We start from the raw sequence: 14128 nt of genomic DNA, 5'->3' as shown, positions 1-14128 counted from the left end.
TTTTGGATATATTGTATTTGGATTTGTCGGGACCCGCACTTTGGACCATTAGAAGTGAATTATGAATTACGCCCGACCACACCGTATGATTGACCTAGTAGAATGATGGACTTAATGGATTAAGTCATTAATGGCTTAGGTGTTTTTAATTAACCCTAATCATCATTTTATGTGAAAACCCTAATTTTTGTTTGGGCTTGAGTTGGGCCTTCCTTCTGGGCTGAGGTGTTTGGGTTCTTATTGGGCCATCTGAGAACAGGTGTATGGACTAGGATAAGTGGATGGGATTTAAGGTAAGGCCCGTTTAAGAGGTTGGGACCAATTTGGAAAATTAGGCCATATATTGGGCCTTGATTAGTTATTTCGCTTTTGGGCCTCCAGAGTTTAAGTTTGGGCCTTGGTTTTGGACCAAGTTAGGTTAGGGGTAAAATAGTCTCTTTACCACAAGTATGGAGTTATGGTTATGCATTGGAACCTAATTATTAATTGTATGTTGTTTTGCTCTTAATAATTCGGGGATTAGTTAGTCAACGGCTAGATTTTATCCACGAGACTTCAGCAGTGTGAGGTGAGTCTCCTCACTGTTTTTATGGGTTGAAGGCACCAATGCCATCCCATTTGGTTTATGTATTTTAGGAAGACCTGGGATTAGCCCCAGGCATTATGTATGAAAGACCAAGAGGTGGCTCCTGGCACACTGTATGCTATTATGCATTGTAGAAAGACTCGAGGGTTAACTCTAGGCATTATGTATGTAAGACTAGAAGGTGGCTCCTGACACACTACATGCTAATTACCTAAGTAGAGTAGTATGTATATTAGTTGTCTTTGTGATTATTGCATGGAAGACCAGGGGATGGCTCTTGGCACTTGTCTCCGAGGGGGTGGCCCCCGGCTTGGCAAGAAAGACCACGAGGTGGCATGTGGCATAATGGCAAGACTATGTGCGACACATATCACCTTTATTGATTATGATATATGTATGGCTCACGATTATGTATGGCATGTATGGATCAGTTAATATGTATGGTATGTGGTATTTGAGGGACTCACTAATTTTCGTGCTTACGGTTTTTAGTTTTGGTTTCAGGTACCTCCAGTTTTCAAATAAAGGAACTCGGGACGATCGCAGCGCATACACCTATGTTTTCCGCAATATGTGATTTCTGGGAATGAACTCTGATAAATGTTTTATTTAAAATGCTTTTCAATATGTGAACAAATTTACAATAGTGTTTTAGTTAAATTAAAAATGAAACTTTTACCTTGAAATTTTGGGATGTTACATGATAACTTGAGCTCAAGAGTGGGAGATAGATTTGGAGACTGTGAGGAATAGGAAGTCGGTTCAGGTGCAGTTATCAGAGGGATCGGTCAAGAAGCCCAAGGTTATTGATTCATGATCGAGAGGACATTAGGGATGAAGTCGTTGTGGAAAGTGTGGAAAGCTCACGACAAAGTTTGTAGGATGGGTGGGTCCAGCTGCTACAAGTGCGACAAGACCGGTCACTTTAGTAGGGATTACCCCACCATCCATGTATCTGATCTGATTTTCTTCTATTGCAATCAGATGGACCACAACAAGCCCAAGTAATAAAGTTTGGATGGAGGAGCAGTTGCAGTACCTTCTCCGGCGACATTGAGGATCACTGACGGCTGCCAGGGCAAGGCATATATGCTAGTTGTGAGGAGTCAATTGTCAAGCTTTCCAGTTGTCACATGAGGAGGCTCGTGCAACCCCATTTGTAGTTACGGGTATGTAGTTCCTCCCTATTTCATTATTTTCTTTTATGTTTATGCTTATTATATATAATTGTTGTTTATCCATAAGGAATATTCCAAAAACCCTAAAAACCCTCCTTAATTTCGTTCAAGGGGTTGGGAGGTTCTGGAATACCTTCTTTTTCAACTATTGAACAATTACAACTTAATTAATCAAATTAATCCTAAAATTAAATACAATTAATTTTTGATTAACTATTAATTAAATAATACTATTTACAACTAATATATTATTCATATAATATATTAATAAATCATTTATTTCAATTTTTAATTAATCTATTAATCTATTAAGGGCAACCCAAAAAGGACTTTGCTTCTATTTCAAGAATATACCAATTTAGTTATTGGCTTAGACACCTTAATACAAAAGTCTCCCACTTGGATAAGTCTGTAACTACAATTGCAAGTATAGACTTGAAATAAACTGCAATGAATGCTTTCCAAAGCCCTCGTCAAACTCTGATATAAATCAGCTATTGGCCCCAAGATAAGTGATCAGTTGTTCCTTCGTTCTTCAAGATATCGTATGGGCACAAGACATGGATCAGAATCAATCTCATTGTCCAAAATTTTGTTTCCCGATTTCCCGATTAGTAAAGACTTTATTGGACTTCAAATTGAAGACATCAATTAGTCGTGGCTGGGCCTAGCACTATATAGTCATCATCAAATTATCGAGGGGCTAAATGATATCGTTTTTCCTGTTAGGGCAAAAGGAACGAATTACATTGACTACATGTCATACAATTCACACATCAAATCACACATGGAATTACCTTTTATAACATCTAGTTACGAAATGTGTTTGATTACACCAATGCATTAATTGATCCGTAAACTATGAACTATATATCTCTGTTTTACGAATAGAAGATATTGTCGTCTTAGAATTACTCGTGACAAGATCCATGAAGTAATCTCTAAGCATGGGTTTATCCAATACGTAAAATCCATTTTTTCAAAGTACTCATGAATATTGTAGCAATTCAAATTGCAATGTCTTAACCTCAATCGACAATCTACAATTAGTTCATGACTGTCTTAACTCACTACTTACTTCCAAAATTATGAACGACTGTGGAAGTTTGAATAATTCAAATTACTCAAGAAGTGTAAACATGCAAAAAGAAACACAAGAATAAATAATTGAATAAGGCAATACGATACTCATAAATGATTCTCTATTATTCATTCACCAAATCAATTACATTTACTTTGTTACAAGTTTCAAACATATCACCTAACTAATAAAACTAATATCCTCTCTTAGACTTATGCTTGGATCTACCATGATCCTTTGGTTCTTTTTTCAAAGCAACAACGCCTTCATTATCAAAGAATAGTTCCATAGGTTTCTAAATAGTTAGAATGACTCGGAGATCGTCGATAAAGTTCTTCATCCAAGCCGCTTCCGTGGATGCTTCACTCGCACAATATACTCAGACTCACATGTGGAATCATCCATTGTGTCTTGGTTGGAACTTTTTCAAGTAACAGCTCCTCCATTCAGTAAGAATACCCAGCCAGAATGCGAACAAAATTTGTCTCGGTCTATTTGAAAATCGACATCGTTGTAACCGCTCAATCTTAACGTATCATTTCCGCCAAGAACTTGGAACATGTATTTCGTTCTTCATAGATATTCATGAATATTCTTCACTACAATCCAATGGGCTCTGCCAAGATTTCCATGAAATCGACTAACCATGCTCAAAGCATAAAACACATCAGGGCGAGTACAGGACATTGCATACATGATTGATCCCACAGCCAAAGCATATGGGACTCAACTCGGTTCAACAATCTCTTCATGAATACTTGGACTTTGAGTCTTTCTCAACTTGATAGTACTATTGATAGTTTTGTTTTTATTACTTCTTTACATAGTTTATTTTTAGTTAAAGCCATCTCATTTTAGTTAATCTTCATGCATATTTTCTATTTTTGTTATTTTTCTCTTTTACCGGGTGCTTTCCAATCTTTTGAGTTTATTTGCAGGATTTATCGAAGACTATTTGTTATTGGAGGCATGGAAGGAGTGTGGGACTCATGGAGGCTTGCGGTTTGCTTGTGGACTTGAGGTGGTACAATTGGACTCGGTGTCAATATAAGCAAGAAGCACATTGGACTTAATCTTTGGACATGAAATCGAGCTATGGAAGATTGAAGGAGCATTGGATCAATCATTGAGGCTTTGGAATGGCACAAATGGGCTCTAAAGAGTTATGTATGTGGGTTGAAGTGTGAATGAGAAGATTGGCCTATATTGTATTTTAAATGGCCCAAGTCCCACATTCAGCGTGACCTACGCGGTCCGCGTGAATTGTGATGAAATGAACTCGAGTTTTGACTTGTTGACCCTATTTGTGGAAGGTTGGTGGGAGGCTTTTGGCACCTTTTTGAATGCAAAAACCATATCCTTTTTTCTAGAGATTGGAGGTATTGTTGGACATTATCACTTGAAGAACACACACAATTCTCTCTTAAGAAGGCTTTGGAAGATTTGAAGATTGTTGGAAGATTAGTGTAATTTCTTTCCATCTTGCAACTAGAACAATGTTTGGTACCACTAAACTATATTGCATTTCTTTTACTTTGTCCATGCTTGGCTAAACTTTCATTTGGTTGATTAGGGCTTAACCCATGGATGATTAGTTGCTTTGAAGACTTATTATTATCTTGTGTTTGAAGTTTATGGAAATGTTTTTTAGTTTAACATCTTGTTGTGTTTATTTATCTTTGATCATGAGCTTGGATGAATGATTGCTTGTTTTTGTTGACTAATTTATTGGTTAAGTAATGGACTCTCAAATTAGTAAGCAACAAATGGTTTATATGTTTGTTTTCATTTCATTTAGACCATGGAAATGTTTCCTCCATAATGATAATGTAAGCATTTGATTATGTTTTGGACTTGGTAACTCTTATAACTTAAAGCTAATTGATTTTCACAAGATTTTATGCTTCATTGATTTTGTGATTTTAATTAAGGAAATGTGTTAAGAGCTCCTCTATCCATTTTAATATCTAAGATGAGTTGAGGTAATTTGTGCTTATGAATTGTTATAGCTAAGTTAAAACAATTCACAAGTGTTATTCCATTAAGTCTAATGATAAGTCAACCATGTCATCCATGTGGTGTACCCAAAATCAACCAATTTCACTCCATTGAATTTAATCAAATATTTTACTTGTTTACTTGTCATATTTACATTCTAGTTAGTTTTAATTTTGTCAACCAATCAAAAAGAACTAAACCCCCCCTTTATTTTACTTTTATTTTTATTTTACAAGTACTTGAACAAGTGATTTACATAGAGATTTAAATTGAACCAATGTACGTGGATACGATCCCTTTGCCACTGTACACTATTTTAGTGTGTAATATTTAGGGTATTTATTTTTTTGGCCTCGACAACCACCAAATTTTGGCGCCGTTGCCGGGGATTGGTTTACTTTTAATCAATTTGTTTCTCTATGCCCAGATCTCAGTGTACAGGTGACTTGATTTACAACCCATAAATTGAAAAAGAAGCAAGGAGTTTGGCAAAGGAAAAGTGAATTGAACGTGGTCAAACTTCTAATCCTCACGGGGATCCGGATGTTGAACCCGCTTCATCAAGTGATACGGAACCCGATTCTAGTCTCGACCCTCGCCAAGAAATTCCTGAAACACTACCTCTACAACAAAATCCACCCATTATTGAACCAATTGCAATGGCGGACGGAAGAGAAGCTCCTGAAAGAACTTTGGGCAAATGATGGAGACTGATGTTACACAAACTCCAACCGGTATCAACTGCCCGGTATTGGAAGGAGGTTCAGAATTGAAGTCAAGTTTAGTCCATCACCTCCCAACTTTTCATGGATTGGAAAATGAAGACCCACATAAGCATTTGAAGATGTTCCACATTATTTGCACTAGAATGAAGCCACAAGGGTCAACCGATGACCTAATCAAGCTAAGGGCATTCCCCTTTTAATTGGCCGATAGAGCAAAAGATTAGTTATTCTATCTTCCCCCGGGGCCGATCAACTTATGGACCGACAATGCAAGAGCTTTTCTTGATAAGTTCCACCCCTTCAAGAGTCTCAAGTCTTAGAAATGAAATTTGTGGAATCCTCCAAGGTCAAAATGAGACTTTTCATGATTATTGGGAGAGGTTCAACAATTTGTGTTATAGTTGCCCACAACACCAAATTCCGGAACAACTCCTCATTCAACACTTCTATGAGGGATTGTTTCCAATCGAGAGGAGACTAGTTGATGCCTCAAGTGGTGGTGATGTCTTTAGTAAAACCCAACAAGAAACAATACAACTTTTCAACACCATAGCCGTGAATTCTCAACATTTTGGCCCGCGCCAAGATATGAAAAGAGACACACAACACAAAGTCAATGAATTGGGATAATCAAACCTCGAGTCTCAAATCAAAGATCTAACTTTCGTTGTCCAAAAGCTAGCCATGGGACAAACTTCACAAGTGATGGTTTGTGGAATATGTGCAACAATGGGACATCCTAGGCATATGTGTCCCATTCTTCAAGAAGATGCGGAACATGTAAATGCCACGGGAGAATTCCAAATCTACCACAACAAATCATCCGGTTACCAAAATGCTTATAATTCGAGTTGGAAGCCAAACCCCAACATGAGCTACAACCCAAGATCGTTGCCTCAAAATGCATTGGTTAGACCTTCCTACCCACCACCACAACCTCATTATCAATATCCACAACCACATTATCAACCCAAACCGCACCCTCCACATCATCACCAACAACCTCCTCAATCCCAACCAAGTAGCTCCGGAATGTCTCTCGAAGACATTGTCAAATCCCTAGCCACTAGTACCCAACAATTCCAAAAAGAGACAAGGATTAGTATCTCCAACCTTGAAGCACAAATGGGAGATATAGTCACATCCATAAGCAAGTTGGAGTCCCGTGGTAAACTCCCTTCCCAAACAGAAAAGAACCCAAATGTCAATGTGGTGACCTTGAGAAGTGGCAAACAAACCGGGAAAAGTAGTTCAAAGAAGAAGCCAAGGGATGGAGAGGAAGAAATAGAAGTCATTACCATTGAAGAATCTATAGTCAAGAATGATTCACAAGCCGGAGCCCCAAAGAAGACAACCCCTCTAGTGACTCCAATAGCCACTCAACCGCCTTTCCCCTCCCGACTTGCAACTTCGAAGAAGAAAATGGAGGAGAAAGAGATTTTGGACACCTTCCGAAAGGTGGAAGTAAACATCCCTCTACTTGATGCAATCAAGCAAATCCCGATATATACAAAGTTTTTGAAAGAACTTTGTACCAACAAGAGGAAGTTGAAGGGAAATGAGAAAATTTCAATGAACGAAAACGCATCCACGGTTTTACAAAGGAAGCTTCCACCCAAGTGCGAAGATCCGGGAATGTTTACGGTTCCTTGCAAGATAGGAGATGTCACTTTTAGTAGTGTCATGCTTGACCTTGGTGCTTCTATTAATGTCATGCCCTATTCGGTGTATGAATTATTGAATGTTGGACCTTTAAGTGAAACTGGTGTCATAATCTCTCTTGCGGATAAATCAAGTGTCTTTCCTAGAGGTGTTTTGGAATATATCCTAGTGCAAGTAAACCAATTGGTTTTCCTAGCGGATTTCTATGTGATTGATCTAGATGAACAAGTGTCCTAAAAGTCGGGTATAATTTTACTTAGGAGACCATTTTTGAAGAAAGATAGAACAAAGATCGATGTGTATGCGGGAAGCTTAACAATGGAGTTTGATGGTGAAACAATAAGTTTTAACATTTATGATGCTATGAGGTATCCTAGTGATGTTTCATCCTTGTGCTTTGTTGATGTTGTTGAACCATTAACCCAACAGTATTTCGAGTTGTCTAATGGTGACATGTTGGAGATGGTTTTGAGCAAAGGGTTTGATTGTGGAAAATTAGGCAAGAAGTTGAAGCTCTACTCACTAGACCCCGAAGTTGAAAGATTGGTTAACAATTTCGAGATCAAGAAGGCCACTCAATTTAGTGTGAAGCAATTTGAATTACCTCAAACTCACACAAGATTACCACCCTCCCTTGTTCAACCGCCAAAATTAGAATTGAAGGTCCTTCCTCAACATTTGAAGTATGCGTACTTAGGAAACAACGAGACTCTTCCGGTCATTATTTCAACTCACTTAACTGAATCTGAAGAAGAGCAACTCCTCAAGGTGTTGAAGGAGCATAAAGAATCCATGGGATGGACGATTACGGACATCAAAGGGTTGAGTCCCTCCACTTCTATGCATAAGATCTTAATGGAGGATGAATGCAAGCCAAGTAGAGACGCGCAAAGAAGGTTGAATCCGCCAATGATGGAAGTGGTTAAGAAAGAGATTTTGAAGCTCTTAGATGCGGGAATGATCTATCCAATCCCGGATATCAAGTGGGTGAGCCCAGTTCAAGTCGTGCCGAAGAAGACGAGGATCACGGTGGTCGAGAACAACAAAGGTATGATGGTCCCCATCCATGTGCAAAACAGGTGGAGAGTATATATTGACTACCGCAAACTCAATGCAAGCACAAGAAAATATCACTTCCCATTACCTTTCATTGACCAAATGTATTCCGGTTTTCACCAAATCTTGGTGGCACCGGAAGACCAAGAAAAGACAACATTTACATGTCCATTTGGCACTTTTACATACCCGAGAATGCCATTCAGATTATGTAACGCCCCGACCACTTTCCAACGTTGTATGGTTAATATCTTTTCGAAATATGTTGAAAATATAATTGAAGTTTTCATGGATGATTATATGGTATATAGAAACTCCTTTCAAAAGTGTTTGACCAATCTCACCAAAATTTTGAAAAGATGTATTGAAACAAATTTGGTTTTAAATTTTGAAAAATACCATTTTATGGTGATTCAAGGTCTTATTTTGGGTCAAATTGTGTAAAAGAAAGGAATTGAGGTAGATAAGGCCAAGATAGATGTTATTCAAAGCTTACCTTACCCAACTTGTGTTCAGGAAGTACGTTCTTTTTTGGGCCATGCAGGTTTCTACCGGAGATTTATCAAAGATTTTTCGAAGATAACAAGACCAATGTGCCAACTCTTGCAAAAGGATGCTGATATCGAGTTCAATGAGGCGTGCAAAGAAGCTTTAGATAAGCTCAAAGAGTTGTTTACATCCGCCCCCATCATGCAAACACCAAATTAGGATCTCTCTTTTGAGATCATGTGTGATGCAAGCAACTATGCAATAGGCGCTGTTTTGGGTCAAAAGAATGGGCGAGCCTCACATGTGATCAACTATACATCGAGGACACTAGACAATGTGCAAAGCAACTACTCTACTACGGAGAAGGAGCTATTGGCAATAGTGTTCGCCATGGAGAAATTTAGATAATATCTACTTGGTACCAAGGTCATTGTGTATTCGGATCACGTAGCTCTTAAGTACTTGATGACGAAGAAAGATGCAAAGCCTAGACTCATCCAGTGGATTTTATTGTTACAAGAATTTGATTTGGAAATCTAGGACAGGATTGCATGTGAGAATCTTGTTGCCGATCACCTAATCCAGATCACTTCAAATGAAACTCCTCTCCCTTTCTGGGACGGGTTTCCGGATGAGCATCTCTTTTCCCTTAATGAATCTACTCCTGGGTATGCCAATATCGTTAACTTTTTGGTCACAAAAAGGTATCCCGACACATTCTCACATGATCAAAAAGACAAGCTCAAAAGTGATGCAAAATACTATGTGTGGGATGAACTTTATTTGTGGAAACATTGTCCCGATCAAATCATTAGGCGATGTGTGCCCCAACAAGAGCATCAATCCATTTTGCAATTTTTTCATGAATTTGCTTGTGGGGGACACTTCGAACCTAGTCGGACCCTGAGGAAAGTCCTTGAGTGTGGAATATTTTGGCCAACCATGTCACACGATTGTTACTTGTTTTGCAAAAGTTGTGAACGGTGCCAAAGGACGGGGAACATTTCACAAAAAACTCATATGCCATAAAATCCAATCCTTGTTTGTGAAATTTTTGACGTATGGGGGATTGATTTCATGGGCCCATTCCCCGTTTCATTTGACAATGTTTACATCTTGCTCGCGGTTGACTATGTTTCTAAGTGGGTTGAAGCCAAAGCCACAAGATCGGATGATGCCAAAACAGTTATCGCATTTTTAAAATCTAATGTCTTTGTGAGGTTTGATGTGCCTAGGGCTTTGATTAGTGATAGGGGACACACTTTTGCAACAAGATGATGGAGGCTTTATTGAAGAAGTACAATGTGACCCACCGTGTTTCAACCGCCTATCACCCTCAAACGAATGGTCAAGCAGAAGTTTCAAATCGTGAGGTGAAGAGTATACTTGAGAAAACGGTAAATCCCTCAAGGAAAGATTGGAGTTCAAGGCTTGATGATGCCTTGTGGGCCTATCAGATCGCGCACAAGACCCCGATAGGAATGTCTCTATTTAGGTTGGTTTTTGGAAAACCATGTCATCTTCCCGTGGAATTGGAACACCGTGCATTTTGGGTGGTCAAGCAATGCAACTTCAACGTCGTTGAAGCGGGAAGGCATAGGAAGCTTCAACTACAAGAGTTGGAGGAGTTGAGAAATGACTCCTATGAAAACTCAAAAATTTACAAGGAGAGAACAAAGCTTTTCCATTACAAGTCCATTACCCACAAGAATTTCGAGCCGGGACGTAGGGTTTTGCTTTACCATTCACGATTGAAATTATTTCCTGGAAAGTTGAGGTCAAGATGGATAGGTCCGTTTGTTGTGTTAAAAGTCTTTGAGCATGGAGTGGTTGAGATCCAAAGTGAAGAAACGGGGAAAATCTTTAAAGTCAATGGGCATCGTTTGAAACCTTTTTATGAAGGTTTCAACGCAAATGTCCTAGATGTCATCCAATTGGAAGCCCCGGTGTACTGAAATCGAAAGGGAAGCACGTCTCGCCAAAGACGTTAAAGAAGGGCATTTAAGTTTTCATCTTTTCTAGTTTCGAATAAATGTCGTAGATAGAACATTATTTTGCATTTAACATCTCTTCTTCTTCCTTCTTGCGGTAAAAGAATGTTGGATTTGAAGACCCGGTGTTCGTATTGGTCAAAGAGAAAAAATTGAGAAAAATGGCAACAGAATTCACACGGACCGTGTGTACTCCAGATCTTGTCCGCGTTAATAAACAAATGGTCCGCGTGTGGTCTCCTCAGGTGTCCGCGTCCATCATCAGAAAATAGAAGAGTTTCAAGCCAATTCACGCGGACCGCGTGTACTCGCAATTCCGTTCACGTGTTTATTTAAATGGACTGCGAATGCCTCTTCGAACTTGTTCGCGTGCGATGAAGGAAAAAAGAAGAATTTCGGGGTTATTCACGCGGACCGCGTGTACTCACGTCTGCGTCCGCGTGTGTTGTTGACCAACGTTGAATCGCTTTTGACCAGGTTTGACCACGATTTTTGACTAATAAACACCACCACCCGGCCCTTCTACCCTTCTTCTTCTCCATTCTTCTCCCTTTAACCTCCATTAGAGCACCTCCTTCTCCACCACTAAAACTCAATTTCCCGTCAAACCGTCGGTCGGAATTACACGAGACCACCGCCATTCTTCACCAATTTTTGAGCTCTACAAATCCCCCAAAAAAAACTGGTCCGATATGTTGCTGTAACTCCGGGCGCCACCACCACTCAACCGCCACTTTCCGGTCGTTTTCTGGCCAACTTCGGCCACCTCTCGCGATTCCGACACCACCATTGTGCTCCTCTTGGACAAGGCTACAAAAACCACCAAAAATATCTCTCAAAGCTCGCCAGAAAATTTCGCCGGAATTTCAAGCCATTGCCGAATTCCTCGGGTTTTCGCGGTAAAGTTCTCCTTACGGGATATTGAACAAAGCTTAAAGCTTGGGGTGGAGAGTTGCAAGATTTTCAAACCTGATTTTTTGCGCACAAATTTTGAACTTTCAACAAAAACAGGTACTTTCTTTCCTTTATTTTAATTGAACAATATGCATGTCTCAGAACAACAATTCATATGCTATTGCATCAAATGAGTCCAAGAATTATTTCTTGTTTTGATTGTTGAACTGCTTTAGAGGTCCATAGGGAGTCGGTTGGTGATTTGGATTGAAATATCGTTTGTTGAGATTGTGGTTCGTGTAGTGGTTATTTTCCGTGCAGGTAGACCATGTCCACATCTAGGAAGCACCCGGCTGCCGCTCGAGGCAAGGCCCCTGCCAAAGCTCAAAACGATGCACCCGACATTCCAATATTTCGGGATGCCAGGGCGACCGAAAATTACATGAAGAGCTTGCCTGTGTTAAGGACCCATGATTGAGAAAGTTGTATGTTATTAACTTGAATAATGTAAATACCTGAAGAGGATGCCTTGATCTTGCCATCCTTCAAGTCATGCAGGTACTTAGGGCAGCTTCTTCTCCAATGGCCCTTTTCACCATAATGGAAGCAAGTGACCTCCTTTGGATCACTGACTACAGGGACATCAAAGTTGGGCTTCGACTTTGATCCACTGCTAGACCCTCCAACATGGGCCTTCACTTTCCTATCGAATTGGAAAGGAGCCTTTCTTTTTTCCCTTTTCCAGATCCAATGGCCAGGATAGGAACATTTAGCGTAGTAGAGGCATGATTTTTCTTCATCCCCTATTCAGCAACTTGCAACAAATTATGGAGCTTAGTCAATGTCGTCTCCGTGTTGTTCGAATGATAGGTCAGAACGAACTGATCATAACTAGGAGGTAATGAGTTAAGGACCATGTCAATGGCCAACTCATCATCAAATGACACATTGAGCCTATGGAGTTGCTTCACGTACCTTTGCATCTTTTATTCGTGAGGGCAAACAAACTCTCCTTCCTTAAGCTTGTATGCCATGAGAGCTTTGACCACTTCAAAACACTCTTGTCTTGCCTTCTTGTGGAACTTTCTAGCAAGGTCAAGAGCCATCTTGTATGGATAGTATTATTCATATAACTTGGCCAGTTTAGGTGCCATAGTGGTAACCATGATGCAAGCAACCTTTGTGTCATCATCATAGTGTTTGTTGTTTGAGGCAATTTCCTCAAGAGTGGCGGTGGAATGATCGATCTTGACAAGAGGATTTTCGAGGACATATTCATTGCCCTCATATCGAAGAGTCATCTTTAGGTTCCTTATCCAGTCCATGTGGTTGGGACCGGTGAGCCACTCTTTCAACAAGTTCAAGAGTAGAGAGAAATTAGAGTTTGAGGAGATGACTTGAGTAGTAGTGAGATCACTGTTTCCAGACATCTATAAAATGAGACATAGTTTTTAGTTACTGATATAAATCCTTAATATTTTAACCCAAAATATATATTCAAGGCTAGGATCCAAAATACAACTCACAATACAAAAAATGGATGTCGTAATCTAATTGCGAATTTATCAAATAGGCAATACAAATTTACCAATTTCAATCTAGCATGAAATCCTATATTGTTTGAGATTCATTAAATCTTATCAATGGTATGTTTAATCTCATATTATGCTCTTCAAATTTGTGACCGGGATGCCGATGATCACAAATAAGATGTGAATAACCATGCAAACTCGCTTGACAGCCTCGATGTCATTTATCATCTCAAATTAATGTGTCGGTAAATGATACGCGCTCCATTACCAATGATAATTGTCGATTTGTCCATCACTCAACTTTATAGTCCCAAATTAGTGTGCCGGTTAACCACGCATGATCCACTAACGACATATAAATAGGGATGTGTGTTTTCATAGACTAGCATACACTTCACATTTTTGTCCTAAAGTAACTAGAGTTGAGATTTATTCAAAAGGTTCTACTACTTTAATAACATCATAATTTTAAGAGGTTATGTCCTATCAAATCCGTTCGGCTAACGACCCTCCACCATACAAAGGAGCGATGGGTGAGAGTGGACATCCAATGGCGGTCATTTTATAGGCCGCTTCCTTATACCCCTCTTATAGTATGGCTTCGTGAATGAGACGTGCTAGCGACTTGACTGACTTGTCTTATACATAATATATTAAACTTTTAGTCATATATGTAGTATAAGGTGTGTTTTAAAACTTTTCAAAACACTAGGGTTTAAAATCAACCTTTCAAATTAAATAATTAATAATAATTAATTTTAAACTAAATAATGATTTAAATCATATTATTTACAATTAAACAATTAATTAAATAATCTTAAACACATTGATTAAATAGTTATTTACCAATTAAATAATTAATTAAATAATTCAAATTTAATCCTAATCCGTTATCCTTCTAATTTTTGAAAAAAAAAATGTAGGTTTATGAAGTTT

General features: G+C 39.0%; 1 protein-coding gene across 1 annotated transcript; it reads left to right on the top strand.

The window, feature by feature from the left end:
* The first annotated feature begins 10052 nt into the window (after positions 1-10052).
* LOC122197932 (uncharacterized) lies at positions 10053-10730 on the top strand. Its single transcript, XM_042902129.1, has one exon. The coding sequence runs from the start codon at positions 10053-10055 to the stop codon at positions 10728-10730; it is 678 nt and encodes a 225-aa protein (XP_042758063.1).
* Positions 10731-14128: the final 3398 nt, after the last annotated feature.

This window comes from Lactuca sativa, chromosome 5 (assembly GCF_002870075.4).
Source record: "Lactuca sativa cultivar Salinas chromosome 5, Lsat_Salinas_v11, whole genome shotgun sequence".
NCBI classification, from domain to species: Eukaryota; Viridiplantae; Streptophyta; class Magnoliopsida; order Asterales; family Asteraceae; genus Lactuca; species Lactuca sativa.
Note: the sequence above shows the minus strand (reverse complement) of the source record. Positions and strands in the feature narration are given on the sequence as shown.

Excerpts from the sequence above, each read along its gene's own strand:
- LOC122197932 (XM_042902129.1), top strand. The coding sequence starts at position 10,053 with ATGGAGGCTTTATTGAAGAAGTACAATGTGACCCACCGTGTTTCAACC.